The sequence below is a fragment of the Staurois parvus genome, unplaced genomic scaffold (genome assembly GCF_062004578.1).
Source record: "Staurois parvus isolate SC_StPar_1 unplaced genomic scaffold, SC_StPar_1.0 ptg000928l, whole genome shotgun sequence".
Lineage (NCBI taxonomy): Eukaryota > Metazoa > Chordata > Amphibia > Anura > Ranidae > Staurois > Staurois parvus.
Genome location: NW_028318724.1, coordinates 869,069 through 891,200, shown reverse-complemented (window position 1 = coordinate 891,200; position 22,132 = coordinate 869,069). Strand labels below are relative to the sequence as shown.

Genomic DNA, 22,132 nt, shown 5'->3' with positions numbered 1-22,132 from the left:
GACCTCTGGAACAGGGGCGGACTGACAACTCATGGGGCCCCCAGGCAATAGGGGATCATGGGGCCCCTGTGTCCTTGCCCAAACTAAAAAAAGCCTGTGAAAAAAGTACCAGGGGCATCCCATGGGGCCCCCTACTGACCCCGGGCCCTCGGGCAGTGCCCGAGTTTCCAAATGGTCAGTCTGCCCCTGCTCTGGAAGGTTCTACCCCCTGGCCAGGCCATTTTTTGCTTTCAGCACTGTGCTATTTTAACTGGCAATTGCGCGGTCATGCAGCACTGTACGCAAACAAAATAATTATAACTTTTTAACACAAATAGAGCTTTCTTTTGGTGGTGTAGCCAGGTGTCAGCTACAATAATATGAATGCAGTGGACATTACCTTCATTGCTGCAGACAGTTCCAGTTCTCGCTCTAGTGCTGTATTCAGTCTGCTTGCATCATATTGCTGAGCCCAGGACAGTGGGACTTGTCTTGTGTTCAGTGAAATCTGGACTCCTGGGTCTTTATGAGTCTTCTTTAGACTACATCTCCCATCAAGCTGCTAATTGAGAAGGGGGATTATGGGAAAGACTTTTTAAAGAGCTGTGTTCAGCAGGCCCTCTCTTTCTTCTCCCCAGGATCCATCATTGTGCATGAGAGCTGCCATCATGCTGCTGGAACTGCGGCCTAGCTGGAGCCTGTGAGTCATCTCTGTCCCTGCAAGGGTGCAGCCTGTACCACTGTGCAGCATTGGGAGACTCTTTGTAACCGTGCTGTGGGCGCCAACCTGGATTGACATGCTCACATCTGATTCACCTATTGCATCCATCCTTCCACTGGCTGGAGTGCAGACCCTGCATCACTTCCTATGTGTGTCAGCTACCTTCAGGATCTGGTAAGTGGGCTTAAGCCCAAATCTGCTTCTCTTCAATAACACTTAGCACATGGACACTGCATGTAGACATCATAATCTGGATTACGAAGGAACTTGCCACTTTTGTTCTACCCATTGCTTGCTTGCTGACTGCTTAAATCTCTTTTTCCCCCACTGAGGATTTTCCTTCGACATCACTGAGCTCCAATATGCCGGAGAAGATTGTTTTTAGCCCTGACACTTAGACTACCCTTATCCTCCCATCTGCAGGGTGTGCGCTGGCCCAAATAGAGTTTATCTCTTCATCATAGGATTAGGATTTCCTGCAGCCAAGCCTTCTCTAGTTTTAACCCCCCCCCCCCCTCCCACCAGTAAGTCCTCTGGGTACTCACTGGTGTAAAGGAGGGGAAGTGCTTAGAGGTCCCAAGAATTTGAGAATCAATGGACCTCTCAGTGTGAGAAAGCTTTTCATCACCAAAAAAGGAACCTCACAGAAATGCCCCTTCTAGTGTATGCTGATCCCTCTAAACTAGAGGTAGGCAACCTTTGAAAGGTGGAGATCTACCTGAACAACATGAAAGAGATCAAAGTTCACTGTGGTTCAGCACTATTGAAAAAAAAATAATTAACTAGCAAGGCCTAACTAAATAGTAAAGAAAATGTAGAAAAATATATCAAAACAAATGTCACTGTAAAAATACAAACTTTGCCTACCTTAAAAATGGACAGTGTCAGTCAGTAGGGCAGAGATTGGTGTCAGTCAGTAGAACAGTGGCTGGTGTCAGTAGGGCAATAGACAGTGTAAGTCAGCAGGGCAGTGAATGGCATCAGTAGGACAGAGGTTGGTGTCAGTAGGGCAGTGGATGGTATCAGTAGTTTTTATTTTTTACAATTTTTTTAGGCGCCCTGTTGAAAGGTGAGCACACAGGGGGCCAGGCAGCAGAAGAGAAACAAGGACAGGAGGGGCAGTGGGGGAGGCATTTACTAGAACTGTTTGCCTGAATATTTCTGCAGCAGCTGTATGCTGGTGAGAGGATGAGGAGATGCTGGCTTTCAGCTGCCGCAGGGGGAAAATAAAGGGGTTAGTCGGAAGACAGATATTTTAAAAATCTGAATTCCCAGCAAGTGGCTGGGGATTTAGATTTTACCACCCCCTCCTCCGGCACCCTAAGAAGGCTGCCTAAACAGCCTTTACACTGGCACCCATCTCCCTTAGTGCGCCAGGGTAGGGGGGAGATAAAATCTAAACCCTCAGCCACTTGCTGCAAATTCAGATTTTTAAAATACCTGTCCATGAGAAGGGGGCAGAGGACACTGCTATGGGGAGAAGGGGGAAAGAGGACATTACTGTTGGGGTTATGTGAAGGCCGGTAGAGGACACTGCTATGGGGATAGCCCTGTCCACAGCAGTATCCTCTGCTCCCTGCACATTATCACAAGTAGTGACCTCTGCCCCCCATTGTAGTGTCCTCTGTCCCCTTACATATCCACCCCCCACAACAGTGTCCTCTACCACCCTTCACATCACCTCCCCCCTCCCCACAGTAGTGTCCTCTGTTCCCAATTTCCCCTATATCAGTGACCTCTCGCCCTCCCCCCCCCCTCCCAGCAGTGTCCTTTGCCCCCGCCTTCCCTCCCATAGCAGTGTCCCAAGCAGCATTCTGCCTGTGTACACAGAGGGGAGTGTGAAGGGAAGCACAGTTCTATATGGAGGGTGGAAGAGGTAGCTGCCAGAGTGACTTTTCATTATACCGAGCTGGTGACTGGTTGCTAGGACTGCCCTAGCAACCAATCACCAGTGGGTTAACTTGAAAGGTTAGTTTGGCCAGCTCCTCCTCCTGCCCTCCGTCCTGAGCTGTGCAGCCTCCCGGCACCTAAAAGGGGAGGCTTGGAGGCACAGGAACCTGTTTGTGGTCTACCTCTCACCTGTCCGTGGTCAACAGGTAGACCGCAATTGATGCGTTGTCAACCCCTGCTCTAAACCTTATGAGCTTCATGTGGACGCCAGATTAGATGGGCTAGGGGGAGTCTTGTATCAAGAAATGGAAGGAAAACTACATCCTAAAGCCTACGTGAATCAAAGTCTCACTTTCTCTGAGAATAACTGTCCTGTGCACAAGTTGGAGTTCCTGGCTTTGAAATGGTATATCACAGTGGGACTTGTAGTCTTGTGTTCAGGCATATCTGGACTCTCAAAACTTACTGAGACTACATCTCCCAGCAAGCTGCTAATCAAGAAGGGGGATTATAGGAAAAGCTTTTTAAAGAGCTGTGTTCCACGGGCCCTCTGTCTCTTCTCTCCAGGATCCATCAGTGGTCATCAGAGCTGTTGTTTTTCTGCTGGGACTGCGACCTAGCAGGAGCCCGTGAGCCATCTCTGTCTGCAAGGATGAGCCTGCACCACTGTGCAGCATTGGGAGACCCTCTGTCACTGCGCTGTGGGCCCCAACCTGGATTGACTTGCTCATGTCTGACCAACCTGTCACACCCATGCTTCCACTGACTGGAGTAAAGACCTGCATTGCTTCCTGTGTGTGCTAACTATCTTCAAGGTCTAGTAAGCAGGCATAAGCCCAAATCCCCTTCTCTTCAGTAACACTCAGCACATGGACACTGCATGTAGACATCATAATGTGTATCACAAAGGAACTTGCCACTTTTGTTATACCCACTACCAGGGGCGGACTGACCATTCAAGCACTCGGGCACTGCCCCAGGGCTCGGGGTCAGCAGGGGGCCCCATGAAATGCCCCTGGTACCTTTTTATAGGCTTTTTTGGGTGTGCTTTGAGTGTGGGCAAGGGCATAGGGGCCCCATGATCCCCTATTGCCTGGGGGTCCCATGCGTTGTCAGTCTGCCCCTGCCGACTACTTGTTTGCTGACTGCCTAAATCTCTTTCCCCCACTGAGGATATTTCCTTCAACATCACTGAGCTCCAATATGTCGGCGAAGACTGTGTTCAGACTTGACACTTTGAATAACCTTATCCTCTGCCCTGCAGGGTGTGAGCTGGCCCAAATAAGAGTTTAACCCTTCACCATAGGATTAGGATTAGGATTCCCTGCAGCCAAGCCCTCTTTAAGTATACCCCCCCCCCTTCCACTAGTGAGTCCTCTGGGTACATTTTATTATGTAGTATCTATCATTCTCTACATATGTAAGTGTTATTGTTAATTTCTGCTTGCTTTTGTTATCTTTCAGTACCTAATTGCTTGGTGCTCTGTCCAGCCAACCTAGGATGCTGTCCTAGGGTTTGGCTAGCTGACACTTTCAAATCCACAGTTTGCTTTAATCAATGCAAAAGTTGCTGTGTTCAGATTACATTGTGTCTGTGGTTCATTTAACGGGGTATACAACATGTCAGAACCTAGAGTGTCAGAAGGGCAGGGAAGTTCCCAGGCTCAGGGCAGCACAAGAAGACAAGCAATATCCAGCGGCGCTTATGGGGGTAGCGCTATAGTGGTATTTGATCACCTCTGGGTTTTTAATTTATTTTTTCATATAAACGAAAAAAGACTGAAACTTTTGAAAAAAATACAATATTTTCTGCTTTCTGTTATAAAATATATCCAATAAAATAAAATGTCTTCATAAATTTAGGCCAAAATGTATTCTGCTATGTCTTTGTAAAAAAAAATCCCAATAAGTGTACTGTATATTTATTGGTGTGTGTGAAAGTTGTAGTGTCTACAAAGTGTGGTATATATATTTGAATCTTTATCAAACCTGATGTATTCATGGCCTATCTCATTTGCTGAGGCCCTTAAAATGCCAGGACAGTACAAATATTCCCCAAATGACCCCTTTTTGGAAAGTAGACATTCCAAGGCATTTAGCAAGAGGCATGGTGAGTTTTTTTAATTTGTAATTTTTTGTTACAATTTTTTGTAAACCAAAATATTAAATACCATTTTTTTTTTTTAACATACTCTCAACAGTGTTGTACAGTGTCATCATATGACTGGTGTGTCGGTGATCAGGGATACTGACTAGTGACAGTATGTAAAAAATAAAATTTCAATTTTTGAAAAATGTTTAAACATTTTTTGCTTGTTACATTTTTTTTTTCTTGTATTTTCCTTTCCTTCAGAGTAGTTCAGTGTCACCATAGTGACACTGTACTAATCTGAGGGGTGATCAAGGATTTTTTTCAGAGAGCTCCTCAGTGAGAGAATCTGCTTCCTGTGTCTGCGCTGCCTAACTTTTTCCGTTGTACAATCATTCAGATTTCAAACCTCTAAAGCATGTTTAAATCTGATAACAGGTTGTGAGAAACCTCTTAATAATGACTAGAAATGAGCTTCAGAGTCAACCCAAACCCAAGTTGTCCAGAATTCACCTAGCTGAATGGCCAGATTTGACCAGTTCACTTACCCACCTGAATCTTCGGTTGCTGCGGTGGACATTTATTCATTTAATGGCGCTATAACTATTACCACTAGTCAACAGCTTTCGGCTGCCCACCTGCTGGTTCGTTTTGAATTGTAAACAAGCAGGTGGGCATCCCAGGTAACATCAATGACCAATTATTATCATGGGTGATACCTATAACCTGCACGTGACGTGGCACACCAATTGGATGTACTCCAGCATAAATGACATTTAAAAAAGCTATTGCTATTAAATAATAAATCCTTACAGCCAGAAGATCCTGGGTAAAATGATTGACCACATACGGTCATTACCATATTTGGTCAATGAAGTTAGCCAGCTTCCTGAGCCAATTTGTTGAATTTCGGCTGCCGGCCTGCATGGGTCATCGGCGTGTCGTTCATTTTGATCGATGGTGTTCCTACATCACTGGATGACATGATTGACATTGGATTTACATTGTGGGACATGCTTTATGGGGTATTTTTTAAGTAAAATACTTTCTACAGTGTGAATGAGTAACCAGGAGTAATATATGCCATGTTCTCATTAACAGAGGTGGCCAGAGAAGATCCCCCCAGCAGGATTTTTAGGGGGGACTAAAGAAACTTTGTGAGGTCCCCACCAAATCCATACCAGGCCCTTATTCAAAGATGCATCCTTACTGACCAGGCAAGGAATAAGTGTCCATCCCTCCTCCTGAACCATATACTCTCCTGAGGCCAGATACCCTCAGTATTGGTAGGGTACCTTGCCAGGCCTCTCCCCCAAGCAGCGGATTTTGTTTCCATGTTGATGGGGACAAGGGCCTCATCCGCACATCTTTGGTTGCTGTATGCGGTTGTCTGCATGGGAGGAATACTTATCAGAGACTGGAAGTCCCCTTTAAGATAAAGGGCATCACAGATATCTGCTACCCCTCCCCACATGAATGAGTACCCCTTGTTATTCAATTACAAAAAAATTGACTAAGTAAATAAGCACACAGACACATTGAAAAATACAAATCCTATGATATAGCATCAAACACATTGTCCAAAGATGTACATCAACCATCTATCATAATGAACAATGACCGATGACCCACCCACACAAACATGTTGACCTGGGCCGAGTTCTTTGAACTCTTGCAGCAGATGACAGTCTCTCCCTCCCTGCTGGGACGCCAGCTAAATGTCAACAAACTGGCTGGGGATGCTGGCCATATGTAGACATGACGATTTGTAGTTAATGATGTTACCCAGGATTCAATAGCTGATTTGATTACAAGCAGGGACAGTTAAAGGTAGATGGGCAATAGTTTTAGATGTCACTTTGCTGTACCAAAAGCGAGCAAACTGGCCTCGAAAAAGGTCAGAAAAAAATAACAAGATTCGTCTTTCATAGACTTCAATGAGGTTGAAACCTCTGCAACTCCTGTATTAGTCAGAAAGGGTGGGTAGGTAGTCTGGAAGAGGAAAAGGGAATAACAGTTTTTAAACAAAGCAGGCGGGGGATCATGGGAGACTCAATTGGTCAAATATGATCAATATGTGGTCAGTGATGGCAGCCAGCAACCCTGGCTGGTTTGTTGACATTTATCTAAGGCGGGAGAGGATTTCCAGTGTGGGTCATCATGTTTGTATCACCGTATTGTTCATTGTGATTGAAAATAGATCTACAGTACATCACTGCACTACGTGACTGATATTGAATTTACATTGTGGGACTCTTTTGAGGGGAGGTTAATAAAATACATTATCTGTGTTCCCTCTTTGTGTGAAGGGCATGTGGCCTAATTTGCTTCAAGAGGCGGAGGGACATTCACTGCCCCTCCCTTTCCTCGCCAACCAGGCTGTATGCCTGGATAAGAGCCTGGTATGGGTTTTGTTTACCCAAACCAGGCAAATTTATTCATTTTTGCATGCGATCCACCTCAGAAATGCATACCAGACCATGGCGTGAAATGCTCGTTTGGTCTGGATTTTGGGGGGCCCACACCTTTTTTGCTTTTTTGTGTGGGGTATCCCTTAAAAATCCATATCAGTCTCTTACCCAGGCATGAAGCATGGGTAACAAGGAAAGAAAGGTCAAGAAACCCTCCTACTAAAACAAGCTAAGCCACTTGCCCTGCAGAAGAATAAAAAAAGAACCTGTTGCTAGGCCCTCTAAAACCTCCACCAAACCTTTGTCTTAGATACCTCTCAATCAGGGGCGTACTGACCATCTGGAAACTCGGGCACTGCCCGAGGGCCCGGGTCAGTAGGGAGCCCCATGAGATGCCCCTGGTACCTTTTTCATAGGCTTTTTTTTAGTTTGGGCAAGGACACAGGGGCCCCATGATCCCCTATTGCCCGGGGGCCCCATGAGTTGTCAGTCCGCCCCTGCTCTCAATTTATCCTGTTGCTGTCATATCACTGTTGCTGCAAAATGTCCTTTATCCTTGTAGATGGCATATTGTCAGCTCCTCTAAGAGCTGTGTTCAGGTGCATGTCAGGCTTCCTGCTCATGTCCAGGTGCAGATGTGTGTAAGTGCACTTGTGTACATGTATATTTGTTTGTGTGCGTGTACTGTATGTTCACGGAAGCCTGAATGTGAACTTTTTGTTACTAGATAGTGGTCTGGTCTGGATTTTTAAAGGGGACTCATGCAAAAAATGCTGTTGGGTCCCCCTCCCCCCAAAAATCCATACAAAATCTTTATCCTACATAGGGTCTGGCATTATTTTTAAGGGGGACCCCATGCACAAAAAGAGCTACTGAGTAAAAAAGAAAAAACAGGTCTGGTATGGCACCCCAAAATCCATACCAAACACTTCTGCAAATGTAAAGTCTGGCTGATCAGAAAAGGAAGGAGCAGTGAATACGCAGCCCCCTTCCATGAGAGACATATCGTTAATTCTAAACGGGCAATGCATGTAGTCCTAATTTCTCCTGTGGCTGCAATTCCACTTTTACTATAAAAGCCCTTTTTCATGTAGATGGAATATTATCAGTTCATCCAAGAGAAGTGTGCAGGTGAATGCCAGGGTGCTTGTGTGTGCACATATGCATGTGTGTGTGTATGTGCACTTGTGTGCATGTACTGTATATATGTTTCTGTATGTGTGTGTGAGGATGCTAGTGCTGGAGCAGGTACATACTTGTGTGTAAGGGCCTGTTCACACTAGAGCAGTGACTGGTTTTTTTTTTTTTTGCACTGGAAAAACACCAGTCACAGCTAGAGCACACAGAAAACAATTGTTTGATATGTGATCTGTTCTCACTACAACACAGAATGGTGCAGCAAACAAAAAGCAAGTTAAACTCCAGTTTAATGTGAATAGGCCCTAAGTGCAAGGGTGTGTGAAGGTGTGGATGCATGCATAGTAAAGGTGTTAGTGATTGAACAACTGTGTGTGCACATGTACTTGCTTGCTTATGTGCGAGAGTGCCAGTGTTTGTGTAGGTGCATCAGGGGCAGACTGACAACTCATGGGGCCCCTGGACAATAGGGGATCGTGGGGCCCCTGTGTCCTTGCCCAAACTCAAATAAACCTATGAAAAAGGTACCAGGGGCATCTCATGGGGCCCCCTACTGACCCCGGGCAGTGCCCGAGTTTCCAAATGGTCAGTCTGCCCCTGAGGTGCATGCATATTTGCATTTACTGGTGGTTTATGTGTGAACAGGTGTGCATGCATATCTAACAATAACATTTCATTACTACTGTTTATCAAAGTTGATGGTTATCTTTTATGTTGTTTTGATTTCTCTAAATATTTAGAATCATGACTACTTTGTGGTTGTCATGTAGATACTAAGAATATTTTAGAAAGCGCTATATACAGTGTTTGTTTATGTTTTGTGCATTCACTACATTTCTTTTGAATACTACATTTTCTAGTATTCCAGACTTCCTCCAGAACCACGCCTCCCGCATGCCCCCTGGGGTGTGCACCCAGCAAGCTCTGTGATCGCTGTGTCCTTTGGGCACAGCTGATCACATAACATGGTAAAGGGCCAATCACAGTGCTCTTTTACCATGTGATCAGGTGTGTTACAGTGTGAGGAGAGAGTAGAGCAGGTAATCAGCAAGTGTATTCTCGCATCAGAGGAGATCAGTGCAGCCCTAACAGTGTCCATCAGTGCAGTCCCAGAAGTGTCCATCAGTGCAGTCCCAACAGTGTCCATCAATGCTGCCAGTCAGTGTCCATCAGTGTCGCCAGTCAGTGTCTGTCAGTGCAGCCAGTCAGTGCCCATCAGTGCCATCAGTCTGTGCTGTCTCTTAGTGACCTTCAGTGCCACCTATCAGTGCCCATCAGTGTTGAATATCCATGCAGCCTCATCAGTGCCTGCTAGTCAGTGTCCATCAGTTCTGCTTATCAGTGCAGCATCATCAGTGCCGCTTCATCAGTACCCATCAGTGCAGCCTATGAGTGCTGCATATCAGTGTCCATCAATGCAGCCTCATCAGCGCACATCAGTGAAGGAGAAAAATTACCTGTTTGCAAAATTTTATAACAGAAACTAAGAAAAAAAATTTATTTTTTCAAAATTTTTGGTCTTTTTTCCTTTGTTTAGCAAAAAATAAAAAAACCCAGTGGTGAGTAAATGCCACCAAAAGAAAGCTCTATCTGTCTCAAAAAAATTAAAAAATGTCATATGGGTAGTGTTGCATGACCACACAATAGTCATTCAAAGTGCGACAGCACTGAAAGCTGAAAATTGGCCTGGGGGTGAAAGTGCCCTGTAGGCAAATAGTTAACAAATTTAGCAAAACGTTTATCAAATAAAGTGTGATTAAATAAATATGATGTCATATCTGGTGGATTGGATAATGCACGCTGCAAAATTCTAATGCAAATTTACAATTACCAATTAAGCTAAAACTTCCCAAATAGAATGCCATATACATAGCTGTTCAAGGCAGATAGGGAACTGTTTGGTATGACCCAGATTTGAGCGTTTTTGTGGCCAATCTGCCTATTGATGAGCCATAGGAAAGCAGGAGTGGATAGTATGAGGACATATTACTTTCATGTTCCAATACACTTTTGGACTTTAACAGGAAAAAAAACTATTTTGACTAACATACCAGAATTTCCCAAATTGCAAAACTCTGAAATGGCTGCAGAAAATAAGTTTTTTTTTTTCCTTTTTTATATTGTGTATTTCCTTGACATTTTAATAGTGGTGTAATGCCACTTTATTTTTTTAATTCTTATTTTTCAATCCATTCTGTTTTTGTGGGAAACACATATTTTTATGCAAAAAAAAAAAAAATTGAGGCTTATTTGGACAACATTTTGTCAAAATCAGAAATTTTCCGGAAGTCACTCCACTCATCCCTTATCCTTTTTTTTTTTTTCCTTATTTGTGGTCAATGGATAAACATGATATCCATTTAATCCTAAACAATGCTGCTTGATTCATTCATCTCACTTCTAGGTGATCATACAGCACGCCTTCCTGGAATTGCCTCCACTGTCTGCCATTTTAAAAAAACAGTTCAGATATGCTGCTTACAAATAGCTGCATCCGCACACAGATCCACTGCTTCTGCTTTTGGATCTGCCTGTCGTTGTCATTTGTTGGGGAGGTGTATTTTATTTTTATTATGGCGATGTTCAATAATGTAAATGTGAGTGATTTAGGTTGGGTTTGGTGCAAAAATGTTTTTGCACAACAATGCAGCGGTGTGCTGCATACCAAAAGCAGCTCCAAGAACAATTCAGCAACAAGTCAATGCTGCACTTTAAGCACCCCAAGCACCTCTAGCTACACAAAAAAAACACAAAAAAGTACAAAAAATTATAAACCCAAAAGCAATACAGTGTAATCTTATACATTGTATAGCTACATAGAAACAGCTTTAGTTATACTATTCTAGAGAATCCTAGAGGGAATAAGCAAGTAAATGTGACCATTGTAACCCTCTAGAATTGTAGCCCTCTAGTGTTCTTTAGATTTGTTAAATTGTATCTCTTGTTACAAAGTCTTATTTCCCATGCTCCTCAGCTCCATATAGTGGCCATAATGCGTTTTTTTCTACTACTGCCCATAATAAAAGAACATAAAAAGTAGCTTAAAGAACATTCATTTCTGTAAATTTCACACAGAAAAATGTACAGATTCGCTGGATAAATGAATTTTTTATATACAGATCCCAAATGTATTCTTTGTCATAATCTTTCAGTAGCGGCTGCTGAAATTGCCTTAACCTGTTGTTTAAATTACAGGAAAACTAAGGCTGGCCATATACTACACAATTTGCTTGAGAATTTTGCTTTAGATTTACCAAAAATCATATAATATGAGGTCAAACCTAAACAACACTTTCAATTATATCCAATTAGGCAGGCCCTTGCACTACATAGTTGAAGGTAAATCTAAAGGAAATTGGGCAGAAATTGGACAGAAAATTGTAAGAAAATTGTATAGTGTATGGCCAGCCTTATGCAAGCCATAGATAGGGAGAAAACCGGCCGTTTTTTTTTTTAGAAAAACGAAAAATCGGTCGTTCAATCAGCCAACGTTACCACCATTGGAAAAAAAAGTCGGCTGATTTTTGTCCCGTCTACGGCCAGCAATTAATATAATAGCTGTGTCCCTGCAGAGAGCTCCGCTATATTTGACATTTAAAAGAAGAAGAAATAGAATATGAATAATAATAAGAAAAAGTTGCAACTTTGTATCCATTTCAGATACAGATGTTTCTATTCGGATACAAAAATAATCGGCCGATTTTCGGATCGTTAGTGGCTGAATTGGTCGGCCGGTTTTCTTGATTTTGACACATTTTTTTAATCGTTCATGTTGGGGAAAATAATGGTCAATTTTGCCCATCGGCTGATTTTCACGGCAATGATGGGCAAATCGGACGATATTTTAACCAAATTAAAAAAAATGCGCATGAGCCGTGACCAAAGAAAAAGAAGAAGGACATCTGTATCTATTTTATCCATACAAATAGATACAATGTTGCAACCCTTATACTTTTAAATGTGAAATATCATAGCGGAGCTCTCTGCTAATAGATTTGACATTTCTAAGTATTACGGTTGCAAACATTGTATCTATTTGTATGGATACAAATAGATACAGATGTTCTTCTTCTTTTTCTTTGGTCACGGCTCATGCGCATTTTTTTAATCGGGAAAAATATCGTCCGATTTGCCCATCATTGCCGTGAAAATCAGCCGATGGGCAAAATTGACCATTATTTTTCCCAACATGAACGATTAAAAAAATGTGTCAAAATTAAGAAAACCGGCTAACCAATTCAGCCACTAACGATCCGAAAATCGGCCGATTATTTTTATGGACGAATTTTCGGCCGGTTTTCTCCCTGTCTATGGCCTGCATTAGTCAGTCTTTTGTGCACTTCAGGTGTACCGTTATTGTATGAAGCTTGTTTTGCAGACAGGATTGGGAATGTCTTTGGATTTTATTTTTACTATCTAGTAATGAGACACTGTTTGGCTATATTCTTATTATAAGTATTCAAAAGGAAATAAAAACAATTGTTTTATAAGTATTTACTATAAAACCAAAACTCAGATACAAATAAATCTTTCACGTGTGTTAATGGTATTGTGTAGGAAACAGCTTTTCATGTAACAGTTCCAATATAGCAGGGCTAAGGCTTCAGCATTAACATTGTTTTTATACTTTGCTTTTCTCATTTCTTACATACTGTATGTAAATTGTACAACAGTATAAATTATAGTAATCAAATTTATAGTCTTTAAAGCCCTGCTATAGGGACATTAACACTGCTGGAAGCAGAGCAATCCACCAGAAGCTAAGCATTAGCGACGACTGCAAGTACAATGAGTATAAGCCTTGCGCCTCTGCTTTGCACTGGTTCCAGGATAAAGGTTATGTAGGGCATCACAGACATGTTCTGCACTAAACACGGTTTCTTACCAAGAACCAATATCAGATCTTCTTTCTTTAACGTGGTTTGTTTTTTATCTTCAGCACTTTGGCTTGTCTGTGTCTGTTCATTAATGATCAGACCTTGTGTTTTTTCTTCAGTGTGCTTGAAAGTGGTGATATTCTCTGTGTCTAGTTTGCTTTTTTTGTTGTCTTCTTTAGTGTGCTCTTCATCAGTTACTCTCCTCTTACTGTTACAGCTTAGCTCATTGTTGATTTCACCATTCTGACAAATATCCTCCAAAGTTTCTTCCTCTTCTTCTTCTTCTTCTACTTCTTCTTCTACTTCTTCCTCTTCTTCTACTTCTTCTTCCTCTTCTTCTTCTTCTTCTTCACTGTCCTCCTCCGTGGATAGTGCCTGTGCATCCTCTTCATTTTTCTCACTAAAATATATATTAGTTTTCAATTCAATATATAGTACACTTTGTGCAACTCCTCAGTACAGATGTAATATGGATATTGGTGACTAAAGGTAGTCATTCATGCACAATATAAAAAAAGTAAATAGTGGGAGTTATATAGTAAAGAAGCCGAGTAGATTAATTTGTCAAAGTGAAGTTTCACTTAGCTTAAAGTGGTTCTAAAAAGAAGATTCTATGCATTAGAGTAAAAAACCTTCTGGCTGCAGGTTCCCCCTCAGCTCCCCTTATACTTACCTGAGCCCCATCTTGTTCCAACGATGTGCATGAGAGCCATGGCTCTCCTAGGTCTCTCTCTCCTCAATGGCTAACACAGCAGTGGGTGTCACTGGCTCTTGCTGCTGTCAACCACAGTCACTGAGCCAATGAGGAGAGGGCAGGGGGTGGGCTGAGCAATGCTCTGTGTGTGAATGGACACTGCTCAAAAAGCTTGCTATTGGGGACACTCAGCGGGGAGAGGGGGAGCCAGGAGCGCCAGCAGGGAACCCAAAAGAAAAGGATCGGGGCAGCACTTTGCAAAACCATTTCACAGAGCAGGTATTTATTTTTGTTATTTTTTTTTTAAATTCCAACCTTCCAACCTTAAGAATTGCATTCAGCTGGCCAAAACATTGATAGATTATTTTTGTTCAGCCAACAGCCTAAAAGAAAAAAATCAATCAAACAGAATTTTCCAGCCACGCTAACGGTGTGGATCGAGGAATCCCCCCTCACCAGGCTATTGTATTCAGAGAGTAGCAACTGCTGCATCTGATTGACTGCAGCCACTGTTCATCCAATAATTTTCAAACTGGGTCCTACTACGAAGTTGATTGGAAAACTGACTTCTGTCAAGCAGGGAGTGGCCAAACATTGATCAAAATTCATCCGCTTCTTGCGGGATCAGCCACGTTTTGATCAGTTTATGGCCAGTGAACAAGTTGACTCTTTGCTGGCTTTAAAGAGTTAGTTCATTGTTTTTCAGCACAACTGAAGCCATTACATACTTGCCTCCAGCCTAGTCCCCAGGACACAGGCATACCTTCCCATGACCCAAATACATCACACCTTCTTTCCAAACAGTTCCACACACTTTCTGGGTGCTCCTGCCTCTAATTATATAGTAACCACCCCCTCACAGCTGCAGTCCTCTCAGTAATACCTAAAGCACATACTGAGCATGCTTAGTAACTTCAATGAGGGTGAAGCTGTGAAAGTGGGACACAGCATTATTATGACAGAGTACATAGATTTTGGTCTATCGCTTTTGTCCTGTCTCTCCTTTCTTCTCACTGGTTGGTTGTGCATGCCCCTGTTGTTGAGAAAGTGTGTAGAAACAATACAATAATGTATGGCTGCCAAGGAGCAAAATATATATAAAATAATTGTGCATGGCTGAATAATTGTGCAGAGTTTATGTGGGTGTTGTTACAATATGTGAAACAGGGGTATCATGGAGTTGGGTATACAGCAAACATTAAAGTGAACTACTCTGTGTATACGTATTTAGTTTATGTTTTTTGACTCCAGAATATTTATGAATCTATTCATAAATTAATACATTCTATATACACTATACTGTCAAAAGTATTGGAATGCCTGCCTTTACACACACACGAACTTTAATCGCATCCCAGCCTTAGTCCGTAGGGTTCAATATTGAGTTGGCCCATCCTTTGCAGCTATAACAGCTCAAACTCTTCTGGGAAGGCTGTCCACAAGGTTTAGGAGTGTGTCTATGGGAATGTTTGACCATTCTTCCAGAAGCGCACTTGTGAGGTCAGGCACTGATGTCAGACGAGAAAGCCTGACTCGCAGTCTCCGCTCTAATTCACCCCAAAGGTATTCTATCGGGTTGAGGTCAGGACTCTGTGCAGGCCAGTCAAGTTCCTCCACCCCAACTTGCTCATTCATGTCTTTATGGATCTTGCTTTGTGCACTGGTGCGCAGTCATGTTGGAACAGGAATGGGCCATCCCCAAACTGTTCCCACAAAGTTGGGAGCATGAAATTGTCCAAAATGTCTTGGTATGCTGATTCCTTAAGAGTTTCCTTCACTGGAACTAAGGGGCCAAGCCCAACCCCTGAAGAAACAACCCCACACCTTAAGCCCCCCTCCACCATACCTTACACTCGGCAGTAATGCAGTCAGGCAAGTACCATTCTCCTGGCAACCACCAAACCCAGACACGTCCATCGGATTGCCAGACAGAGAAGCATGCTTAGTCACCCAACAGAACACGTCTCCACTGCTCTAGTCCAGTGGCGGCCACAGAACACGTCTCCACTGCTCTAGTCCAGTGGTGGCGTGCTTTAAACCACTGCATCCGAAACTTTGCATTGCACTTGGTGATGTAAGGGGTGGATGCAGCTGCACAGCCATGGAAACCCATTCCATGAAGCTCTCTACGCACTGTTGTTGTGCTAATCTGAAGGCCACATGAAGTTTGGAGGTCTTCAGCTATTGACTCTTCAGATAGTTGGTGACTTCTGCGCACAGTGCACTTCAGCTTGCGCTGACCCCGCTCTGTTATGTTACGAGGCCTTCTACTTTGTGGCTGAGTTGCTGTTGTTCCCAGTTGCTTCCACTTTGTTATAATACCCCTAACAGTTGACTGTGGAATATTTAGTAGCAGGAAAAATTCATGAATGGACTTATTGCACAGGTGGCAACCTATCACAGTACCACGCTTGAATTCACTGAGCTCCTGAGAGCGACCCATTCTTTCACAAATGTGTGTAGAAGCAGTCTGCATGCCTAGGTGCTTGATTTTATACACCTGTGGCCATGGAGGTGATTGGAACACCTAAATCCAATGATTTGGAGGGGTGTCCCAATACCTTTGGCAATATAATGTATATGTGTTTGGAACAAAAACAATGACAGTGATGTAATGAAGGAGGCATGGGTCAGACAGGGAAAACATGCCCTATTGGGAGCTTCACTAAGGCGATGCACCATGGGAAGGCTCTGCTGCTTCCTGGATGGTCATTTGAACTCTATAGGAAGCCCAACACTTAGGGTGCAACCTTGGAATTTCACAACACAAAGGATGCAGATTCAAAGAGGCCTGGAATCAGGGTAACAAAGTGGTCTGGGCACATAAGACCATAGAATAGGCTGCATTTAATTACAAAACTAAAATTCAGCTCCAAAAGGTGAACATAGCCTTTAATCATCCAATTGTTTATGAGCAAAAATCCTGTTTTTGTTTTCCTTGCATATGATTGGGTATTCTTTGTGAATTTTCAGCTCATTATCTGAAACTCACTTTGTAAAGTAAACATGCTCTATGACATTAGTAAATAAACCTCAGTTTTCCTGATACTAGTATCACTTTAAGTCACTAAACCCAGGACCCTGAATTCACTGTATCTGGTCTCCCACAGTACACACTGCATGGAAATGCAATTATTTTAGTAAATATAAACTGCTTAAATTTCTCATCAGCAGTTAGAGTAGTCTTGTGACTTCTATTAGTGTTCAGCAGAGCACTGGTTAAAGCTTGTAGGGGGAGTTTTCATACTGCTCTAGGAGGATGCAGAACCCCTGGCCTCTGTCTGGACAGTGCTGATTAGCCTTGTGCTGATCACATGCACTCTCCCAAGGAAAAAGAAATAATCTCTAGCAATACACACAAGTAATGAAAAGGTGAGCGCTAAAAGTCGCTAGAGCCGCTGAACACCAAAGGTACCAAACAACCTCAGAAACCAATATGTAAACAGGAGGTGCAGCGCTATGGATTCATTGATTTATTGATTGCGCATCTGGTGAGTGCGCAGTCTTATATTAGTTTGGATATCACCACGTTTACATTCATCATTAGAGATCCGCATAATCCTCCCAACACTCAACCCACTGGGAGATTGTGGACTGGGCACTCACAATATTTCTGAATTAGTCACGATGTAGTGACATGCATTATTTATATGTGGACTTTACTCCTTGCACTTTAATGTGTTTTGCACCATAGTGTGTTATTCACAATACTTTATGCACACCGAGACACTTGTTTTTATAGCATCTTTAGTATTTTATTCATTTATATTTTATGTATTATTTATGATTCCATAGCACTGCACCTCCTGTTTACATATTGGTTTCTAGCAATACACAGCAAACTGAGCATGTGCAGAGTGACTCTACACAATATGTCTTATCAGGAGATACGAGGGGGGCACTGAAAGAAGTGGAGGATCAGAGAAGTGAGGATCAAACAGCATTTTTACACAATCCAGAGGATTAACCCCTTAGGTTCCACAGTGTGTATAACAAGCATACTGTACTGCATATACAGACTGATTTTACTGTTATGGGTTTAGTAACACTTTAAAGCCCCACTCCAAACAAAACATTTTTGTTCAGTTTGGGTTAGGTGGGTAAGGGTTAAAACTATTGCTTGGGTTAGGTGGGTAAGGGTTAAAACTATTGCTAAGTTTTTTATCGCTGTATATGTTCTCATTGTGGAGCTTTACTCTTCCTTCCTGTTAGGACAGGAAGTGATGGCAAATCTCTATAAGGAAGAACTTGACAGAACACATCCTAATTAGAATGGAAAAGGGTTAGAACTTTTTACAATGTTTTTCTTGCTGTCTGTACCTTACTGTCCCTGTGATCTCCATATCCCATTCTTTTACAGGCCCACTGAGACAGGAATTAAGGGAAATCCCTCAGTGAGCAATAAAGACATAAAATGAGTTCTGACCCTTGCTCACTGTGTAAAAACAAGTCTGAAGCTGGATAGACAACTCAGCTATCTAGTGGTAATAGTTACAAATATGTCAAAGTGCTTAATTTTGCAGACAGAGCTATGCCAGCCATTTGTAAATGTATGTAGAACAAACTGCATGTGCATTACCCCTATTTCTCAGCAAAAATAAAGATTACAGTGGGTTCAGGTGGACAAAGACTTCATAAAGAATGAGCAGACCTCTGATTAGGGTCGATTTACTAAAGGCAAACAGACGATTCACTTTGCAAGGAAAGCTGCACTCTGTAAGTGGATTTTCCCCAGAGCTTAGTGAATGTGGTAAAGCTTCATTTTGCAAGAATACTGAATCACATGCAAAGAAAATTAAGAAAAACCCTGCATTTCTGCTTTCACATGATTGGATGGTGGAAGACAGCAGAGCTTGGCCTCATCCACTAAACTCTGGGAAATATTCTTTTGCAGAGTTCAACTTCCTTTGCACAGTGAACTGTTTATTTGCCTTTAGTAAATATGTCCCACTCACTCCCATTCTTGGTGAGAGATTACAGTGTCTTTAGCCAGCTTCAGGTGTATCATCCCAGCAAAGATTTGCTTGAATCAAAGCTCAACCACACTAGTATGTTTCTGATTTTTGTTTTCTTTTTTCTTTTTTTTTAATCCAATTTGCATTATAAATCAAAGATTGTGTAACTGGCTCGGCAACTACAGATAAATAAAGGATATTGGGTCTAGGTAATTTCCTAAAAAATCATGTCAACTCAGAGCAAACAAAATCCACATTGACATTAACCATCCAATATTAACAGATAGCCTTACTTTGAACAAAAGGGAGCGGTGACATACTGGGATTTTGTTATACGTAAAATTATCCCCTAGGAAACACTAAAATTACAAAAAATGGAGCTTCATAAAAGAGTTGTTAACATCCGTGAAATTGCTTGATTTACCACATTTATTTTTTATTTATTCAATATAGCTACTTATATAGCTTTTTTGGGATACAAAAGTGCAAAAATTCACATAAATGTAGACTTTGCCTGCAATGTATGTTTCTAGACATTAAAAATGATTTTAATGTGTAGTTTATGTTAATGGTTTTTTTTAATGTTTAGTCATGTCAGGTCTCAGAATAATAAATACAGTGGTCTCCATTCACTGTGTTTTTAAGCTGTGTTTTTTTTAACATATTGTAACATATTGGGCTCCATTCACAAAGCATATCGCAGGTGGTATTTAGGTGTCCGGACACATTCTCTCTACATATCGCATGTGATCCTGAATCTGTCAATTCACTATACCAAATTGGAGTATTTACCACAAAACGCCTTTATGAAAAAGACATAAACAAAATTCACTAAAGGAAATAAATAATTAAATGTATGCGGCAATTAAGTAGTGGTCCAGGCATGCGGTATTAAAGGAATATGAAAATATAAGAGCCAATTGTGAGTAGTCTCTGCCTTTATGGATCAGTTCTCTTAACAGTAATGCATAGAAACCTAAATATGGAAATCATTTGAGGTTGATTTACTAAAGGGAAAACTTTTTTTTTGTTTTGAATAGAGTGAAGGTGGATTTATCATTGAAAGCAAATCCCAAATTTAGTTTTTTACCTAAAAGAGGAGGCATCTTCCAAAGCAGACACTGATGGCAAAAAAAAAAAAAAACTAACGGGTTATAAACCTCCCTTACTCTAAAATGATAAAAACTAAAGTTTTGCTTATAGTTCTACTTTAAGGCAAATAGACTGTGCAATTTGCTGTGGGAAATTTTACAGCATTTCTTAAAGTGGTGAATGGAGCCCAGTGTACTTCTAAGAGTGCGGTAATTCTGTGATATCATTCCTACACCACATACTGGGCTCCATTCACGAATCAGCATCGACCATTTTAAGAAATGCGGTAAAATACTGATACTTTTTCAAAAAAGTTTTTGGCATTCATGGAAAAAATACTACTAAAGTAGTGCAATAAAAAAAGTTATTCTTTTAGTAAATTAACCCAAATGATTTCCATATTTAGGATTCTATACTTTTCTGTTGAGAGAACTGATCAAAAAAGGAAGAGACTCAAAACTGGCTCTTACATTTTTACATTCCTTAAAGCGAAGCTTCAGTTGCACTGTAAAAAAATAAAAGTCAGCAGCTACAAAAACTGCAGCTGCTGACTTTTAAAAGACAGCCACTCACCTGTCCCACAATCCTGCATTGTCCTCCCCTCTGCCCGTTTTACCAGCCTTCTGGTATTACAGGCGCCGGCATCTTCAGTGTGGGCACCCGGCTGTGACAGCTTGAGGCTTCACAGCCGGGTGCCCACTGCACATGCGCGAGTAGCGCTGCACTTCTTGAATGGCCCCTCAGTCTTCTGGGACCTGTCACATGTCCCAGAAGACTACGGGGAGGGAGGGTAGGAGCTCAACTTCCCCTTCAGATCGCCTTAGGCGATTGCAGCAGAAGTGGGAGCGGGTACCTGTCAATTTCTGGTACCTGCTCCCTCCCCCCCTGCTCTCCAAAGGTGCCAATCCTTAATGAGGAGCGGGGGACCAGTCTTTAAAGTGGAACTTCCCCTTTTGGGTGGAGCTCCGTTTTAAATACCACATGCCTGGACCACTACTTAATTACCGCATGCATTTAATTATTTCTTGTCTTCTTTGAATTGAGTTTGTCTTTTCATACGGTATTTACCAAGCGTCTTGAGTCTTTTGCAGTAAATACCGCAAAACGGTATAGTGAATTGACAGTTGCAGGATCGCATGCGATATGTATGGAAAATGTGTCCGAACACCTAAATAACACATGCGATATGCTTTGTGAATGGAGCTCAATATGTTGCTTTATGAAAAAACACAGCTTAATTCTATCAGTGAGTCAGTTAATCCAAGAGATGGTCTACCAAGATGATACATTTATGATATCTTGCATAATAATAACAATGATTATTAAATATTTATATTAATAAAATTAACTACGGTTTAATAAAATGAAAGTACCTATGTCTTATCAAGGTTTCAAATGCTGCTCATCTAACATCTAATGTCAATGATTGCAGTAAATTTTGAAAATTATTAGGCTGTCTCTGGGGCATGGCCAAGGTTGTATTCACCAAAAATAATCCAGACAACATGCTGCCTCCTATACTATATTCTAGCATTGTTTATTATTACTATTGTTTAAATCAAATTACACATGAGTTAGGGCTATAGAAGACCATCATAATTCCAGGTTTACTAGGGCAGTATGATATTTCAATATAGCATTCTATATGATCAAAATCTCACTAAAACGTCCTAGTGTGAGGAGTTATTTAAGCTATTGTGAACTCTCTTTCATGAAAAAGCATAGCTGCTTGCATATATTCAACCAGGAAAATAGGAGTTTATTTATAGTAGCTGCATAAAAATAGTATTAGGTAAATAGGTCTTTCATTAATTGTTTTCTTAAACTCACACTGCATTATGGCAGTTTCTGTTTTAAGAATCTCAGACTCAACATAAAGTCCATTTGTTGGGACTGTTTTGCATGGTGTGTTTATACAAACAGAAAATGAAAATTGTAGCCAATAGTACTTATGTTAGTAGCTAATGTTCTCAATGTTAATGTAATGAGCACTTGTTAAACAAGTCTGGTGCCTATAACAGCATGAGAGATAATATTCATGTCTACTGCAAGTCTAAAAGATATGCATGTAATACAGTATGAGAGATGCTTTATGGTCTCCCACTTACAGTAGCAATAACATTGATGCCTATATAAACAAACCACATTGTTTTGCTTGGCTTTGAATAATCAAGATGAAAATCCAGTTCCAGTATGAGAAAGCATGATGAGGTTTAGAATATATGCATCAAAATTACTTAGACAACAAGATTATATTACTGGTTCTAAAACGGGATTTTCCATTTTA

At 41.5% G+C, this 22,132-nt stretch overlaps 1 protein-coding gene across 2 annotated transcripts in view; it reads right to left on the bottom strand.

Annotated features, from left to right (window-relative positions):
• Nucleotides 1-22,132, bottom strand: part of LOC149441985 (uncharacterized) — a 220,228-nt gene that overhangs the window by 43,037 nt on the left and 155,059 nt on the right. For both annotated transcript variants that reach the window (XM_089656685.1, XM_089656684.1), the window contains one exon: nt 13,113-13,504. In XM_089656685.1, coding sequence (XP_089512811.1) covers nt 13,113-13,504 — 392 coding nt within the window. The remainder of the gene's footprint in view (nt 1-13,112; nt 13,505-22,132) is intronic.